The 18,280-nt window shown below is 41.1% G+C and overlaps 3 protein-coding genes across 3 annotated transcripts; 1 reads left to right on the top strand and 2 right to left on the bottom strand.

The window, feature by feature from the left end:
* Positions 1-1,553: 1,553 nt before the first annotated feature.
* Positions 1,554-9,751, top strand: LOC122036155 (nuclear pore complex protein NUP62-like). Its single transcript, XM_042595389.1, has 9 exons — positions 1,554-3,070; positions 3,804-3,891; positions 4,020-4,092; positions 4,414-4,536; positions 5,178-5,255; positions 5,992-6,095; positions 8,215-8,302; positions 8,378-8,476; positions 9,363-9,751. Exons 1-9 carry the CDS (start codon positions 1,633-1,635, stop codon positions 9,459-9,461), a joined length of 2,190 nt encoding a protein of 729 aa, XP_042451323.1. The 5' UTR covers positions 1,554-1,632; the 3' UTR covers positions 9,462-9,751.
* Positions 9,752-12,471: 2,720 nt separating this feature from the next.
* LOC122036194 lies at positions 12,472-14,820 on the bottom strand. Its single transcript, XM_042595452.1, has 2 exons — positions 13,099-14,820; positions 12,472-13,024 (listed from the first exon to the last, which is right to left on the bottom strand). Exons 1-2 carry the CDS (start codon positions 14,514-14,516, stop codon positions 12,781-12,783), a joined length of 1,662 nt encoding a protein of 553 aa, XP_042451386.1. The 5' UTR covers positions 14,517-14,820; the 3' UTR covers positions 12,472-12,780.
* A 1,816-nt stretch (positions 14,821-16,636) lies between these two features.
* Positions 16,637-18,249, bottom strand: LOC122036178 (lectin-like). The gene has a single exon (XM_042595428.1). It carries the CDS (start codon positions 17,993-17,995, stop codon positions 16,925-16,927), a length of 1,071 nt encoding a protein of 356 aa, XP_042451362.1. The 5' UTR covers positions 17,996-18,249; the 3' UTR covers positions 16,637-16,924.
* Between the last annotated feature and the right edge of the window lie 31 nt (positions 18,250-18,280).

Here is an 18,280-nt window from a genome sequence, read left to right as displayed (position 1 = left end):
TGCTATGGTTAACTAACCATTTTAGATACTTCCATTGACATGAGGCACCCTGAAGACTTGAAGCACCTCGGTTGTCCAATCGAGGTGCCTCGAATGTCAGCCACTGGAGGCGCCTCAGTTGAATTGAGGTGTTTCAAAAGCCAAGAAGGAGTTGTTGCTGATTTGATAAGCAACAGAGTCTAGCTTAGCCTAATCGAAGCTCCTTCGATAAACCAAGGCACTTCAAATGTCGTCAAATCAAAAAACCAACTATTATGCATATATAAAGAACAGTTGGTTGGAGACGCCTTCAATTGTACAAGGCGCCTCCAAAGTAACACGTTAATAAAATAGTCATTTCAATCATTTGGCTATAAATAGAGACGTTATCCTCTAGATTTAGTAACAAACTCTGTATTTATTTCTAAATTTAATTTTAGTTGTTTATAATATCAAATATTGTAAGAAACTATTCTGCCTCCTATCCTTGTCAAAGAAAGAAATGAATAGTACTTTCAATTATCTTGATTTAACAACTACATAGATTGTAACAAAATGAATACTCAAGTCTCTTATATCTTTACATGTTATTTTTATTTAATTAATTAATATGTCCTTATTAGTAAATCAGTAAAAATAATACTTTAACTTTTGTAGATTTACTGATTATAATAGAGCCGTATGTCAAATGAAAAAATGTCACTATTTTACCAAATAGTAGTAATAATAATTTTAAAAAAACATAATATTATTGTAAAGTGCCTTTTAAAGGTTTATAAATTATTAAAATCCTTGTAAAGATTTATTTGGTTTTTAGAAAAAATCAAAAGCCCACATTTTACAAATCATCACAAAGGCATATTTTATGATGATTTTATTTCAAAATTATCTATTAATCTAATATTGTTAAAATTATCAGATAGTTTTGAAAATGTATAATAGATATCGGATATTTTCTACAATGTTGAGCTGTTATCGAGCAATTTTTATTATATATAGAAGTTACTTAGTAGTTATTATAATATGTAGAGATTGTCTAGTAATTACAATTTGTTTAAACTTAGTTTGGAAGTTGGAAGGAAAATGAAAACAATAGAAAAAAAAAATGAAGGAGAGAGAAAGCAGAAGAGAAATGATATGTTTTGTTATTTGGGAGTGGAGGAAGGAGAAAAAAGGAAATAACTTTTTCCCTCCAACAAAAGTTTCTCCTCATTTTCTCTTATTTTTAGGTAGAAAATATTTTGATTATAAAGGAAAACTTTCCCTTTCCTCGTTCTCTTTTCTTTTATATAAAAAGCTCTCAAACATTTTTTTTTTCTTTTCCAACTATATCTTTTCCTTTCTTTCTGATTTAAAAGGGAGGCGCATTGAATTTGTTGGAAAAACACAGAGCGCTCAGTTTCTCTTAATTTGGGCCCTTTTGATTTTTTTTAACCAAAATAAATAATTATTATGCTGTTATCTTTTTTTTTTTTGCGCTTTTCCTATGGGCCTATGGCTTTTGCCGATCTAACTTCTAAGTGGGCCGAACAACAGGCTAGCCCATTAGTACCAGCTTTCTCACTACGACTGGGTAACACTGCGACGAACCAAAACCCCTAGAAATCTCCTCCGCCGGTGCCGAGCAGGAAGGAGATCGGGAGAGCCGAAACCATGGCGTTCTCCTTCAACTCTTCCTTTTCTTCCTCGTCGTCTTCTTCGTCCTCGTCCTTCTCCTTTCCATCCCAACCCTCAGTCTCTTCCGCTTCCTCCCCTTTCTCCCTCTCCTCCTCCGCCGCCTCCCCCTCCCCCTTCTCCTTCGCTCCCACCGCCGCTGGCGCCGCCTCATCTTCCGCCACTGGTTTCTCCCTAGGCGCTTCTTCCTCTGCCGGTTCCTCCCCATCTCTCTTCGGCCTCTCAACCTTTGGCTCCTCATCGGCCGCATCCTCCGCCTTTTCTACCTCCAGTCTTTTCTCGACGTCTGCTCCATCTTCCGCCGCTTCTACCTTCAGTCTTTTCCCGCCATCGGTTCCATCTTCCGCTGCTACTACCTCTAGTCTTTTCTCGCCATCTGCTCCATCCTCCGCCTCTACTACCCCCGGTCTCTTTTCCTCGCAGGCTGTCTCCGCTCCCAAACCCATCCCTTTTCCCTCAGCATCCGCCGCACCTTCCGCTTCCTCAAGCCCTAATTTTGGTTTTGGATTGGGGGCTTCGACTCCCAACTTCGGCTTCGGTTCGTCTTCCACTGCTGCCTCTCCGTTGTTTGGTACTTCCGCTTCCCCTCCGGCGCCGGCCTTGTCCTCGGCTCAGACACTGTTTGCTTCGTCAGCTAGTGGCGCGCCTTCGGTGCCTTCGTTTGCTACGTCCTCATCTTCCCCCGCCTTTTCTGTGCCGACGACGTCTGCTCCAGCTCCATCCTTCGTATCCCCGTTTCCTGCCTCCTCCTCTGCGTCCCCTCTATTCTCTTCTTCTGCTACCGCTACTTCCTCTCCTGCCATCACCAGCATTTCGACCTCTCCTTTCTCCTTTGGAAGTGGCAGTTCCTTTGCTCCGAGTTCGTTCGATGCCGTGTCGTCTGGTAGTACTACTTCGTCCTCACCTGTTACTACCACGCCCACCTTGGCAACTGGCTTTTCTTTTGCGACTCCGACATCTGCTGTGTCCCAACCTTCCTTTGGGTTTACCAATGCTGCTACATCAACTCCCTCCAGTGCATCTATGTTCTCCGCTCCTACTGCTGCAAAGCCTTCAACTCTGTCATTTGGATTTGGGTCTTCTCCCGCATTGCCCGTATCAAGCGTGGCACCAACTGTCACAACTGCAAGCACTACTTCTCCGCCTGCCGTGACACCTGTAGCTACGTCTTCCTCGTTGTTTGCTCAAGCAGTCCCTTCGTCTGTTACATCTCCTCTGTCATTTCCAATTCCTTCATCATCTCCAGCAGCTGCTGCATCTGCCGCCACAGCCTCTGCTTCAAAAACGACATCAAGTAGCACACCTACACTTGCTTTCCCAAGCTTTGGTGTATCAACACCCGCGGCTGCTCTCTCCACCACGGCATCAACAATAACATCCATTCCACTTCAACCTGCACCAGCTGCCTCTTTGTTAGGTATATTCATATATGATAAACTTAGAAATCTCAGAAAAATTGGGCATACGCATTTTAGGACATGTTGCATGCCTCCTTTCTTGTGGGCCAAATTCTCGCATCGATCAGGGTCATGACAAGCTAATCCACTAACTTTGTTGCTTGGATCATATGGACAAATGATACATGTTTAAGTGTTGAAATGAACTTATCCAGTTTTCGACCAAACTTAATCTGCCCACCATATTCTTTGTGAAACTAAAGTATTTTATAGAATACAATTTCTTTGTGGAGAAAAGTACTTAATAACGGGAGGCAAAACTTAATGTATTATGTGAGAATTCATGCTCCAGATTACAGGATAGTAGAGGCTTAGGGTCCACAAGAAATATAGAAGATATTAGTTGGCATGGTTTAGTGAAGGATTCAATTTGTCATTTAACTCTTTTATATCAAAATGAATGCATTAAGTGAGAGTTCATGCCCCAAATAACAAGATAAATAGGTTTGGGGCCACAATGAAGGGTAGAAGATATTAGTGGGCGGGTTGAGAGAAGGATTCAATTTGTTGCTAACTCTTTTATCTCAAATGTCTTACTATATTTGGTTAACTGTGCTTGGTATTACAATATTATGTTTCTTGATATGTTGTCGCGTGCATTAACCACATTCTTTCCATTGCAATGTGCAGCATTCATGTTTTACTGATTAAATTATAATTTCTAAGTGCATTCTCAACTTTTTTCTTCCTTAGGTTCCTCCATTTCGGCATCTTCAAGTTTGTCTAGTAGTTCTGTTACAAGTCAAGCTTTAACGCCAACTGTTCAAGCTGCTAGTCACGGGTTTGTGCACCTTTTTGACCAACCTTTTATTTTTGTTTTTTTTTTCTTCCCACTAAAGGAGTAGTGCTTACACATATCTACTATCTGAGAGGTATGTTGATTTTTTCCTTTTGGTTTATGGGTTACAGACTTTCTACAACCACTTCAGCTGTCCAAGCACCCAAGTTACCATCAGAGATTGCTGGAAAAACTGTTGAGGAAGTATGCTTTTATACTAGTTTCTGTCAAATGACAAGTATTAGTGATACAGTGTTTGAGAAATCTCTTCAAGGATGAAATACTTTTGTGTACTTGAAGTCATATTGGTCATTGTTATTGCATTGAGGATCTAAAAAAGTTTATGAAGACAATATCTGGTTGATCCACTACATAGTGCATATGTGGTCCGTTTTTGAATTATATTGGAAAAATATATTTATGGTAAAATATTTACTTTATATAACAAAATATAATAATGAAGCAGCTATATATGTGTGCCATCCTTTTCTTTCTACTCAAATACTTGACTTTATGTTTTACCAGATTATTAAGGATTGGAATGCTGAGCTACAAGAGCGCACTACAAAATTTCAAAAGCAGGCTACAGCAATAGCTGAATGGGATATGAGGATTCTGCAAAACCGTGATATTCTTATTAGACTGGAGGTAGACAGTGAACAAGCTGGTTTCGTATAAGATGGTTTCTATACTTTTTTTTAAAAAAAAAAATCTGCAGGTTCATCTTATAAATCTTTGAATTCTTTGCCAATCAATAACTGGACTCCATGGCTTTCTTTGTATTGGATTCTGCACAATTCTTGAAGCTTTGGTCCATACAGCACAGCACAACACAGCACAGCACAGTCTAATTTGAAATGAGGATTTTATATTTACCCAATTTTAGTGGCTATTGTTTTCATATTTTATCTAGTTTAACCAACCTTAGTTAAGATATGCTGTATATTGTTTTTAATGTATAAACTTAACTTGTTAAGTCTATTTCTTTATAATGAATTGCAAATGTCATCCTGTTAGATCTTAAAAGGTTAGTATTTTGTTAATCATGCCATATTTTCACAAACTGGATCATAATCATATTTTGGCGGCTAGGAACTTGAAGTTCATGTAAAGTGCACACATTTCTTTGAGAAGCTTTATTGTATGTATTTTCATTAATCTACGGCGTTCCATAATTATTATTAGACTGCCAGCTCATGCACTTGATACCACACTTCATTCTCTACTTATATATAATGCTGAATGACTTAATCACATCCACTTGCCTGATTTTGCCTGTAAATTTCTAGGCTGAGGTGGCAAAAGTTGTTGAGTATCAAACTAGCTTACAACGACAGCTTGAATTAATTGAAACACATCAGCAGGAGGTTTGTTGCAACTTGCTCTCAGATTTTACTAATAGAATTACTTTTTACCTTTTCTTTCAAATGCCATTTGTGGGCATGCTCTTATGTTTCTGGATTCACTTGGCTCATATACATTTAATTTTTAGGGAACCATTGTTGTAGTTGTGCCTTTGCTGGTTCATGTTAGCCTTATAATATTAGCATTTAAAAATCTGTCCTTGTGAGACTTGGTTCTTGGCCAATCTGGTAAGTGTTTTATATGATAGCTAAACTGGTCTGTTGTACAATGATTTGTTTTTTCATCTTAAATATATACCGTGTAAAGACATACAGATAGATATAAGTCTAGATTGTGTATAATGTTAATGAACCAAGATGATACTCAATCCTGGTATACCTTAGTTGCTCAAATAGCTTGTGTTGGTCAGTTGAACATTAGACTTTTTTTGAATTCGCTCTACATCTGATGCATTCCCTAAAGTGTAGACATGAAAGGTTGCCTATCTATTTATGTTCCAACCATAAAATTGACTGCACATTCAACAATAGCGCATAAACACATCTTGCATAAATTCGAGTAAGAGATCTTATTAACTTTCTTGCCAATCACAAACCAAATTCCAGCCCTTGAACCATAAATGCTTTTTCAATTATCTTGACCAAATTCCTAATTTAGATGATTTCAAGAAGCTTTTGGCTTAAATGTTCCATCATATTTTTCGTCTTCTAATTTTCTGTTTATTTTTTGGGCCTCAAGGTTGACAAAGCTCTGGAGAGCATGGAAGCGGAAGCTGAGCGCATATACAAAGACGAACGGTCATTGCTTTTAGAAGATGAAGCTACTTCAGTGAGAGATTCAATGTTAGTTGAGTGATTAATTTCGTATTGAAGTTTTAGAATTACACTTTATTTCCTTCCTTACCCATTTGACGTTGTTGTGGTTTCATAATATTGAGTTGTAGCATCTTTCAACTTTACTGTATTTCTACAATAAATAATGAAATATATTGTTCTAGTTCAAAATGCTAATTCAATACAAATATACATTGGGTAGGGTAGGTTGTAACATGATTGTAGTTGCTAAGTACTTCATGCTCTTATTTAATTTCCTACTAAAGTTTAAATTGGAGATAGCAGTTGCTCATAGTACCAGAACAAACTAATGTTGCAGTTGGTCATCCACAATCTTTAGAATTTGCTTGAAATAATTAGAGCTGATTAATTCAAATGGATCTTGATTCATTCATTAGGACCGGTTGTGTTTATACTAGTAGAGAAAATAAATTCTATTGGAAATCCTAGAATTATATTGCGAATGATGTTGTTCTTGTTCAGTACATTTAGTAATGATTGGCATATTTATTTATTTTTGATGGTTTTCAAAATAAATTTTATTATATGATTAAAAAATGTTTTTCCAGAATTGTTGAACTAATTTTATGGCAATCTGTAATTTGTTCTTTGGAGTAAAAACCTTGGAGCAACATTGTCTGCATATGTTCCCCCTGATAAATCCTGCATCAAAATACGTGGGATTATCAAATGGTCTGATTGATAGATTCTTGCATTTGTTTCTTTGAGAAAAGTGTAGCTGAATAAAAACTAGGGAATGTAAGCTACACTATTGCCTAATAAATGATAATATTGACTCAAAACAGATCTGAAACATAGCCAATTCAAATGTATAGCAAAATAGTGTTTGCCTTTAGGAGCAGAATCACTCTAATCCGTATGCTCACCTGGCACATGTATATTCCATGATGAGCCATCACCACTCGACATGTTGGTGCTAGCAATATTTAGTTTGCTTTCCTCCCTTAGAAGCAAAAACTGCTGTGAGTCACTGACAATCAACTGGTAAAGATTTTCATCTGAAGTTTAAAAATATGCTATAACTTACTGTTGTTTTGATATAGACCTCCTATCATTACAGGAAGCCCCTTGGTATGGTCAATGTATACAGTCTTACCGTTGGCTTGCAAGAGATATTATTTCCATGACTCCAACTCACTCTATTATTGATTTGAGATGTGACACTCAATGTTGTTGATGAGAATTCATTAACAATCAATATTAGATAAACCATATTCTTTATTTTCTTTTCTTTTTTTCTTTTACTGTCCTTTGAGATGGCTTCGGGAACTTTTATTTTCCGTGGATAATATCAATGCTAATATTGACATGTCTGGTGTTTACTTTATTTCTTCAAATGTGCAAACATTCTTCCTCTTGTATTTCCATGGACTGCTCATCTCCTCACCTGCCTTCTTTTCATCTGTTCAACATTTTGAAATTATCTTGAAGTCAAACTGATGGAATAGAAAGAGATTCTGGAGGTTTATATATCTCACAGTTTATATCAGCATCAAAAATCAAATACTGATATCTAGTCTCACATTTGTATGACAATTAGTTAATTATTTGCATAGGTGGGAGGCAATGGAGAGATATATGTCACAGAATTCAATAGAGGGGACAAGCCCATGTAGCCTACATAAGTAGTTGAAATTAACGCGGCTTGTTGATGTTAATATTGTTGTTGTAGTTGAAGTGGCGGTACCACATTTTTTGAAGTGGGAGAAAGTACTTTGATCTTTGATACTCATTTCAAGAATAGCTTTGGCGTTATGACAGACAACAAGCAAAGTAGAGGCACTTATCATAAGATTTATGAATTGGTCTCAAAGCAGCCACAATTTAGCTAATAACGTGTACCCACTCAAAATTGCATTAGTATACAAAGTGATACTTGTAGTTACTTACCAGTATTGGCATTATTTTTTTTGTAAAAAAACAGGATAAGACTGCGTACAATGGATCCTTCCCCGGGACCTCGCATGGCGGGAGCTTCGAGCACCAGACTGTCTTTTTTTTTATATATTTTCTCTTAGATTTTCTTTAGAAGATGTTACTAATTGATGAGTTTGAGAAGTATACCTATATATCATTACCTGCATGCTGAATCATCTGTTAATGTCAGGTATGAGCAAGCAGAGTTTATTGAAAGAGAAATGCAAAATATGACTGAACAAGTGAAATCAATAATTCAAACAGTGAATGCTTCTCAGGTATAATCTTGCAAGTGTTTGTGTCTGATCGAAATCTTGAAATTGTGAATGCTCATTCTATATACACTTGTTTAGGGAGGTGGCCTGGATATGATTGATACCATGAATCCACTTGATGTTGTTGTGCGAATACTTGACAATCAGCTGAGCACTCTAATGTGGATAGATGAAAAGGTAAGGGTGGAATGCTTTTTTCCCTCTAATTTATTTCCTTTAAGTACTTCATAGGTTGTGTTCTGATGCTCCTTATATCTTCCTTTTTTTTGTCATTATTCTTGGAACAACATTTTTTATGCGACCGTCTCACCAACCAAGTTAATAATCCCAGAGGTGATAATTTTATTGTAAGAATTCCAATTTAGGATGGAGGACATTTTGCAGAACAGTTGAAATCTTGCTCACCTAACCATCCAATACAGCCCATTTGGACTCACCTCTCTAATTGGCTTGTTTGGACCTAGTGACATGTTTAGATGGATTAGCTAGTTACTGCTCTAATTGGCTTGTTTGAACCTATTGACATGTTTAGATGGATTAGCTAGTTTGGACTGTACAACATGTATAGTTATTCTGATTGGAATAATTCAATATATTGTTTGAAGGATGGAATAAATTAGGAAGAAATAGAAAAGTATTAGCCATTTAGCAACGAATTTCTATTTCTTATAAATTTGAAATATAACTTATGCTGTGTTCAATTTTTTTTAGCAACCAAACATGAATGTATATTTGCCCCAAAGGAATTCATAGCCAATAAAATTAACTATTCTCATGAGGATTCTCACATTTCAGTTAATACAAATGACCATCCTTTTACCACGGAATGGTTGAAGTTAAAGAGACAAATTTGCTACATGAATCATAACCTAGTAATGTCGTGTCTTTTCCCCATCATAAACATAATGAGATTTTTGCATCTAAAATCCTTAAACATTACTTTTAACTGAATAGATTGTCATTTAAGCTTTAGTGTTTTCATGGTAATTGTTGAAGCAGTATGGATGGTTTGGTTTCCTGTTCTTAATTTTCTTCTAACTTAGCTTTTGAGTTTTCACGGCAGGCAAATGAGTTTTCAGACCAGATTCAAAAGGTTGCGGACCGTGGCGCTGCTGCTGAACGAGGGTCCAAGGGTTCAAAATTACGGCCTACGTTACTCTAGTCTTCGGCTAAAAAAGTAGACCCTTCTCTCCAGAACTGTCACCAAGTTTCTCTTCTCCATCCACTGTCACATCTTTCAAAACTATCTAACAAGAGATGATTGCATTTAATTCCAACGATGGTATGTCTTCTTTTTTTTTTTCGGCACTCTGGTAATAGTCAGTGACTGAATCATTTTTGTAAGTTTTTGGGAGACCAATGATATGCAAAGCCAGTAAGATGAACTATTTCTCATTTACAACTTTGTTATACTTCTTGTATTATTTCTCATTTATAATTTTGTTATACTCAGCTTTCTTTTTTTGTTTTGTCTTTCATCATAGGCAATAGATTAGCGACCGAGTTCTTAGATGAGTTTTACTACAATCTCATTATTCTCAGTTCACTGCCAATTCAACCGTTGGGCGCTGCGTTAAGATGGATTTAGATAAAATGTTAAGTTGTTACGAGGTTTTCAAGTCATTCAAAATGTTTTTAATATACAAATGGGTACTGTAATATATATTCTTTTAGTTAAGGATAAATATAAACGTTCCTTCCTGAAAGTAAAACCCGACCGTTTCTCAGATTTTTTGGAAGTTGGAACAATCGATTTGCAAATGATTTACAGCAATTATAGTTAACGATCGATTTGCAAATGATTCCCGACAATTAATGTTAACGATCGATTTCTTAGAACCATTTATATATTTACATAGAAATCGAAACCTTCCTATATAGATATATATGGCCACGTCAACACACATTCCAACCCATGCATTCAACTCCCTGCACCACTCTCTTCTTCCTTCTCCAAATCCATCCGTATTCGATAGACAATTAAAGATCCGGCCAGTAAATTTCTAGCTACTACTGTTACTAGATGAGCTCGAGAACTGCAGGGACAGCATCTCTATCAGATCCAGATTCTTCTTCCCGCAAGAATCATCTTCCGGCTCGATAAAGTCGACCGTCGGACCTGATCGGTCGTCAGAAGCCACTCCAGATGGTGCAACCGCGGGGCTTGAAAAAGCACCGGATCAAGCCGTCGTGCTCGGCGGCGCTGAGGCTGCTCGGGAAGTCATCGAGGCCGAAGAGTAGTAGTTGGTCATGCATAGCCTCTTCGACCTCCACGCTGCATTTGGCAGCGGGACCGGAGGGCTGAGGTGATCTAGGGTTTGCGCGCGGATGTAGTCCTGGAGGACGACTGAGGTGGGTGCCCTGGAGCTGCTGCTGGACGACGACGTACGGCTTCCGTTTGGCCCTGCTCTTTGCTGCCAGCCAGCGTTTGGTGGCGTTCCAGTGGTTCTTGATGGAGTTACGTTCTCGGAGCGGCCGGCGATGTGCTTGGCGATCTGGCCCACCGGTTGCCGTACCTCATGTGGGCTTGCACCAGCTGCCCTTTCACAAGCACGTTCGAAGCAGAGGAAGCAGCAATTTGATTTGTTGCTTGCTTAATTCTGCTCTAACATATACTACTCCTCGCTTCGGGCGACCGTTTCGTCAGTGACATCGATGAGATTTGAGTAGAAACAGGAATCGTCGAGCAAGATACCCTTGGGAAGAACATGGGCCATTGCACCGAGCGTGGAACTGCAGGGGAGCCAAAAGGGAGGCGGATGCTGATGAGATTAGAATTACAAGATGGAAATATCTATATTTGGTACGGATTTGTAAAGGTTGGTCATGGGTAAAGTATGCCCGCTTAGTGTGGTTAATTAATTTGGTTAATGGAATAAAATATAGAATGATTTGACTTTGTTCATCCTTTTCCTCCTTCTCGGTCTGCCCGATCCACCAAGTATGTCTAACCAACTTAATAGTTATGTTAGCTTAGTCTATTTGATTCGTCTAAGTCCACCAAGCATTTAGGAAACACAAATTGCTACTCACTAAGTCCAATAAAGAAGATATATACGAGGCGACATGTCAACATCAAGTTAAGCAAACATGGTGATCGAGTTGTTCATTGTTAATAAGATAAGAGGAGACTAAAGAAACAGCCTAATTAACTTTTACATTCAACACTCTTGAGCTTGTCTTTTACAATCATGCCTACCGCTAAGTTGCTACGCAACCATCTTTTATTTGTTGCTTGCTTGTTACACTCAAATAGCTAGCTAGCTAGCTAGATAATGGAGTCAATAGTATGATGCTTGTGCCTTTTCCTCCCCCCTCTTGTTGTTGGCATCTTCCCTACAGATGCAAGCCGAATCATGGATTCCAATCCCAATCCCACACAATATTAATTGCAATGTCATCTTCCTCCAACACCTCGTATGTTCTACAAGGCTAGCCCATGTGCTCGGCCTTTCGGTGAAAAGTCGATCGAAATTGTAGGTCCCTAAGTCGGGGGAGGTGCTTGTCGATCGGAATTTTTCGGTGCCGCCAATGGTTACTTGTTGAAGTGTTGTTGGATGGTTTTTGTCACGATACGTATTGACTTTTTTGAGGATGGAGACCGGGAATGGTGTTTTGCATATGGACGAGTAATTTGTGGATAATGGGCATGGCTTGTTGGTTCGCCATCTTGGCATTAGTGGTTCACTGTGGAAGGAAAAAGCAAGAATACAGAGTCCTACCAACATTGCACATGAGCTCTGATTAATTAGAGTTTATGAATTGTTTGATGCGTATCAAGTCAAGCTACAACACATTGATTGAAAGACATACGATCTTTTTGGGTGCTTGATCATAAGGTCCTAAGCATTGTGGTGCCAAGTAGTTATGAGATCGATAATGAATTATTATAAAAATTCTATAATTTAGAAGTTTTGATAGATCTCGACTAGGGACCAACTTTGATGTGGCCATGCTCCATGTACAAACAATGTATAGACCTCCATTGTGACATATATTCTTTCATAGTTTTAGGCTAATTGAAGATATTTTACCATGAGTTAGTTAGCCTTCTATTCTTTGATGAATCTTAGGTATCTCATTTATCCATAATTTTTCATAATCGAAATATAAGGTCATATACTTTGATAAACTAAACAAATATCTACAAGTTGATGCAATTTATCATCCAATTGAAGATTGAACTAAAAGTATAATAAAAGATATCGTAAATTCCTCTACAAATCCATGGCCAAAACCCACATTTTCAAAATAATCCAACTCTCAGAGCTCTTCTTCTCTCCCCACCCAAAATCAAAAGGATTTTTATCAGTGTTTATGAAGCAAAATTCATTTCAGCCCAACATTTATCTGGAATCTAAAAATATCTTAACATTATCAAATTTCATATCATTTTACTCCTCCGGAGGGTAACTTGGTAATAAAGATAAACCTTCGGGTGAAGTGAAATTTTGCCCACTAATTTTGTCGTTTTGTAGCTATCAGGCGGCGGCCTCTCCGGCTTCCAGCGGATAGCAGGTATCGTCGCCGCCGGTGTTCCACAAGAAATGGGCGTAGGCGGCTGCGTAGGCGGGGTTGCCAGGATCCGCCGCGACGGCTTCTAGGAATCTCTCCTCCGCCGCCGCTAGGTCCTTCCTTGCCACCCACAGGAAGCTCGCGTATCGACTCAACGCCTCCGCGTCATCCGGCTTCGTCCCCACCGCCTTTTTGAAGTAGTACTCCGCCCTGTCGCCGGAAATCAATCTTCACTAATTTCGGCTGAGGCATTTCTACAAACAGCTTGCCGGGAGAAGAAGTACCTGTTATGGTCGCGGAGGACGAGGTAGAGGAATTGGGCGAAGTTTGCGAGCAGAAGGGCGTTCTCCGGGTCCTGCGACAGCGCGTTCTGGTACGTCAACTCCGTGCGCAAGTAGTCGGCGTAGTCATCGGCCTCGAGGTCTACTGCCACGGGCGAGACGAGCCGCCGGAGCGTCTCCTCGTCCATCAGGGCATCGTCCCTTGTGCTTCCTTGCATCTTCGATACCTCCTCCAGCATCCCTTTCCAAACCCTAGCTTCCTCATGCTCCACCGCCATCGCTCCCTCCTCGGTGGTTACGGTCCCCGGAGCTGTTGAGATCCCGTCGAGGAAAACGGAACCGTATGCGACGGATCCCTCATCCGATCGCCCGTCCCCGGTGGCCCCCGCCACAGGCCCCGCCTTTCTACCTCCGCCTCCGCCGTTCCCTCCCACGGAGGCGGTCCTGCCAATCGAAGTGGTCTTGATGGACGATTGATCGCGATGGATATGGCGACGGTGCTCCATCACCACTTTCTCCAATTGGGTCAGCGGATTGGGCGCCGCCATGGCAGGGGCGTCGAGGTGACCCATGGAGTAGACGGTGAAGTTGGCAAGGAGGAGCATGACGGAGACCATGAGGGTGGGCGTGCAGGAGAAGATCTGCTGGAAGAGCCAGACGAAGGAGGAATTCATCTCCTGGTGAACCCGCGCGACGATCCCCTGGAAGTCCTCGCAGAAGAGTTCCTCCCGCATTTGGAGCGTGTAGCTCTGGAGCTCGCGGATAATGAAGACCATGGAGGAGAAGGCCCGCTTCACGGAACAGTAGGCCGACTCCCCCGCCTCCCGGAGCCACCCGCCGTCCTCCCACCTCTTCTTCCGCTTTATGATCCGCAGCGACAGGGGTAGCTCCACGCTGTTCGCGTTCTTCTCCACGCACGCCGGCACGATCTGGCCGGGCCAGTCCGGCGGCTCCGGCCTTACCGGCACCCACGGGGGCTCCGTTGAAGGCTCTTGCTTGCTCAACGACGGCGGCGAGCTCGTGTTGAGGCAAAAGGAAGCAGAGAACAGGGATGCGTCTCCTCCATTTCCTTGTTGCTGCTGAAGCTCGAGAATCGATTCCTCCAACCTCTGAACAAACTCCTCCACATTATCCTCCTCCGCCCGACCATCATCGGCGCCGCCAGAAGGGAAGCACTCGGTCCTGGCGCCGAAGGCGCGGCGGCGTAAAAAGCCATGCCCAAGCGGCTGCCTTCCTCTGCCTCCCCCAACCTCCATCGACCGAGTCCGCAGCAGCCTGGCCGATTCGCCAGCCCCAAGGAACGTGCAGCCCACGACGCCCTTCCGCTTGCCGGCCCCAACGGTGGAGACAACGGCAGCGAAGACGGCGGCCTGCGACGGCGTCGTGGAGGCGGACCACGTCCCAGCGACCTGAACACCCATCTCCTCTCGACGTCTCCTCCGCCTCTATTCTTTCAATGAAGTCAAACCTTACCTTCTCGTGACTGAAAACGTAGGCCTCCTCTCACCCTACCCGCCGACGGAAAGCATTCATCAAGAACAATACTAAAACTGCAACGAAACAGGTTGCGGCTCCGAGCTCCGGCTACGTTTGCCGGAGGGGAAGAAGATGCAGGAGCCAAAAGGCCTACGGCTCAGGTCTGGCTTTCCACTCTCCTCTCCTCTCCTCTCCTCTCTGAGCGACTGAGCCTATCTTGGATCACACACTCGCTCTTATATGAACACCGACAGGGCGTTTAAGAAATTAATAAATGGAGCGAAATATCCAGTAATTAATTAATTGGATGGTTCATTAATATAGCCATTACGCGACCCGGCCCGGTTCGGTTCACATGGCGTGGGCGGTGGTTGATAGCGCCAAGCCGCGGTGAGAACGTGAACCGTGTCCACGTGCCTTGTTCTTGTTGACAAGCTGTTTAAAATTAAATCGTATGCAAATTAATCGCTATCTACCCGGTAATTTCGTGATTTGCTTTTTACTAGTCCAAATCACTTAGACCTCAACTCATAATCCATTTGATAAATTCAATAAATTCGTCCCTTCATTCAAACTAAATTAAATTGAATATAAAATAAAATCTAGAACATTCCTCGTTCTTATAATTTTACAAAAATAAAAAATTATGGATATATTTTTTTATTATTTTATTAAAATTTGTCCTCGTCAAACATGTTTATCTCTACAGTCTATATGGATATACTTATTTTATCTACTTCTAGAAATATTTAACATCATCGAAATCTTTTTTTGTCGTATGCTCTAGCATTTTTCTAAATAAAATGAGTACTATAAAAATAAATTCAATTAATTTTTTTTTTTAAAAAAATATTAATTATGGTTGTGTGTGTGTTTTTTTTTTACAAAATTTCTTTTAACCTTTTATAATTGTCAAAATCTAACTCGAGACCTAGAATCTATTCTTATAGTATTCCATTTTGTTATATATGGTCCAATGCACATGAGCCCTCTTCTTTTGATTTTTTAACTTTTTAGCCATAAAATTACCTTGGGACTACAGTGCAAGAGGATGTTAAGTTGTACCTAGGTACTTTCGATACTCAATTATGATATATTTATATAAATTTTTCATCAAATAAAATATATAATCATGAGATATTGAACTTCTAATTATTAGTATAAACACTTCTCAATTTATCCTAACGATCACATCAATGATTTCAAATCTGATATTATTTAATTCAATATTTTTTTTCTTTTTACCCCTCAGCCGATCAGTCTAGCACTCCAAGATTGCCACCTTTAACAACTTTCTCTTTCTCAACCTGCATTATATCCTCTCTCTCTTCAATATAGATTTTAAAAAACTTGAAATTTGTAAGGTTTTTAGAAAATTGTTAGTTTTAGGTAAAGAAAAATGGTTGATATTGGAGATTGAACTCGAAGAAGTGGCCTTGAATTGGATCGACTAAGCCTCCTTATCTCATTCCTTTGTGTTTTCTTCTGTTTTGGAATCCTCTCCATCTCTTACTCCTTATCTCCAATTCCATCACTTTCCATCCAAAAGTTATGTTCAAAATGACTCCTAGGATTAGAAGGAAGGAAGGAGCAAAAATATCAAGCATAAGGAGAGGGAGGGGTGCCCATGGGATGCTGACATGCATGCACACCTAAGAACTACAACTCTTTGTTAGCCCAAGTGTTTATTTGGTCATTGCTTAGTTTAGGCAAGGAAGAAGATGTTGGTGGTGGATTAGTGGTGGTTAGTAAGAGTAACAACAATATCAAGTACCCATAACTATCCCACTTAATTATTTAATGTGTTTAGGATATTATCATTATCCAATGGACATACTAGCTACAAATTTTGATGAAATGGTGATTTGAATATCTATGAATACTAAAAACATACATTTGTTCTCTACTCTCTACTCTCTACTCTGTTCATTGTCATCGTCCATGGTGAAAGTCTACCTATGAATTGCCTCTCTGTCGAATGTGAAGCGTTCAGAAAAAGGATCAGCAAGAGCATTTATTACCAATAACTGAAGAACGAATAGAACGTCAATTATTAGACAGATTATAGAAAGTGGCTGCCAATAATCGCCAGACATTTCATTCTGGACAAGTCAATGGAAATACATAACGAAACCAATTCATTCCTAAAAATTTTGCAAAGCACAGTTTTGACTTCTGTTACAGGAATGGCAGATGCAGCAGCAGTTCCATCTTCCATCTCTTGATGGAAATCATAGCATTTGAGCAAAGTTTGCTTCAAAAGCTACAGCTTCCATCGAGCAAATAAACATGAAATCGCAAAGTAACGTGAATGTACAGCAATGGCGGCATGCATGGTTCATCTTCAAAGCTTCTATTCCTTATTACCACTCTTGAGGCCCTTCTCTCCGGTTCCTTCGGCCGTTCCGTAGTCGACCCCCACCGAGAATTCTACAGGGGACACCGGCCACCGCCAACCGAGCCCCGCCCACACGAACATGAGGAAGAACGCCAACATGGCTCCGCATGCGGCAGCGAACACCATGGCGATGAACATTCCCCAGGGATAAGCTCTTCTCGGATGCACCGGAGGATTCTGAGTTGGCCGTACTAGGAATGAATTGGGATCCAGGGGCTCTGAATGCATCAGATATGGAGCTCCATGCCTCGCCGTGAAATTCCAGGAGTAGATGCTGCTGCGCTGCGTGGAATTGCGACTCCAGGAGGTTAAAGACACCAAAACTGCCTCTCGCCGCAAGAAGTTGGACGACAAATCGACGGCGTAAGAAGTCGGTGAGTTCATCGGCGTTGAATCTTTGTCACGCCAAAGTTTCACCTGAATTATCTTTGAGTCTCCGTCGAAATCAATCAAAGAATGCAACTTTTCTCCTCTGTTAAGGTAGGGCACAGAGCCATTGACGGAAAGATTGCTGCTTTTAGCTAAAACCTCGCCGGAGACAGTGATCTCGATGAGACTTCCACTTAGATTACCAGTTTTTGCCGTCGCGAAGCTCACTGCCATCAGACTGGTCGAGGATTCAGCAAGATAGCCGTTCCCCCTTTCAAGAAGAGCACTAGCTGGGGACAAGAAGAAAGCGAAGCCGCCGGCGGCAGGAGAGATAGAGAAAGAGAAGGAAGAAGAAAACCCTAGTTTGGCGCCGAAGAATCTGATCGGTTTCCGGTACGCCATCCGCCCCGAGCTCGCATTTGCCGGACGCGTGATCCTGACCGCCGAACCACTCACCTCCGCGTCGCCCTGGAGATCAAACTCCGCCCCAAAGCTCCGATCTTTCACCGATCCGTCGAAAGAGAAGCGGAAACCGAGTCCGGCCTCATCACAGCTCCCACAGGACAAAGAGGCGGCGAGGAGGAGAAAGACGGCGAGGAGGAAGAAGGAAACCGGAGGAGACAGCAGCATCGCCAAGATCCGGAGGCGCGGAGGCATTTTTCCTTCAAAGGTCACGCCTTTCTCCAACCATGGCAGGACGTCGACGTAGATCTAAGGCGATGATAATAGGGAGTTAAGACGAGGTGAGTGTGCGCGCAATGTGGCAGAGGGAAAGGTCAGGAGAGAGGAGGAGGAGGGTCATTAATGGCGTGGGAGACCTTACGAGGCCCAAGAAAAATCTGACACTCTTTCTTTCTGCTGTGCGGCTTTTTAGGTTTTGCTTCGCTGGTGGCTATTCGATTTGGTGTTGTTACCGGTAAGGGAGTAAAGAAAATGGCGGAG

Source organism: Zingiber officinale, unplaced genomic scaffold (genome assembly GCF_018446385.1).
Source record: "Zingiber officinale cultivar Zhangliang unplaced genomic scaffold, Zo_v1.1 ctg134, whole genome shotgun sequence".
Taxonomy (NCBI): Eukaryota; Viridiplantae; Streptophyta; class Magnoliopsida; order Zingiberales; family Zingiberaceae; genus Zingiber; species Zingiber officinale.
This window is presented reverse-complemented; position numbering and strand designations above follow the sequence as displayed.

Excerpts from the sequence above, each read along its gene's own strand:
- LOC122036194 (XM_042595452.1), bottom strand. The coding sequence starts at position 14,516 with ATGGGTGTTCAGGTCGCTGGGACGTGGTCCGCCTCCACGACGCCGTCG. Across the intron at positions 13,025-13,098 it reads GTCCTCCGCGACCATAACAG|GGCGGAGTACTACTTCAAAA; the intron begins GTACTTCTTCTC and ends TTCCGGCGACAG.
- LOC122036178 (XM_042595428.1), bottom strand. The coding sequence starts at position 17,995 with ATGCCTCCGCGCCTCCGGATCTTGGCGATGCTGCTGTCTCCTCCGGTT.
- LOC122036155 (XM_042595389.1), top strand. The coding sequence starts at position 1,633 with ATGGCGTTCTCCTTCAACTCTTCCTTTTCTTCCTCGTCGTCTTCTTCG. Across the intron at positions 3,892-4,019 it reads GTTCAAGCTGCTAGTCACGG|ACTTTCTACAACCACTTCAG; the intron begins GTTTGTGCACCT and ends TATGGGTTACAG. Across the intron at positions 8,303-8,377 it reads AAACAGTGAATGCTTCTCAG|GGAGGTGGCCTGGATATGAT; the intron begins GTATAATCTTGC and ends ACACTTGTTTAG.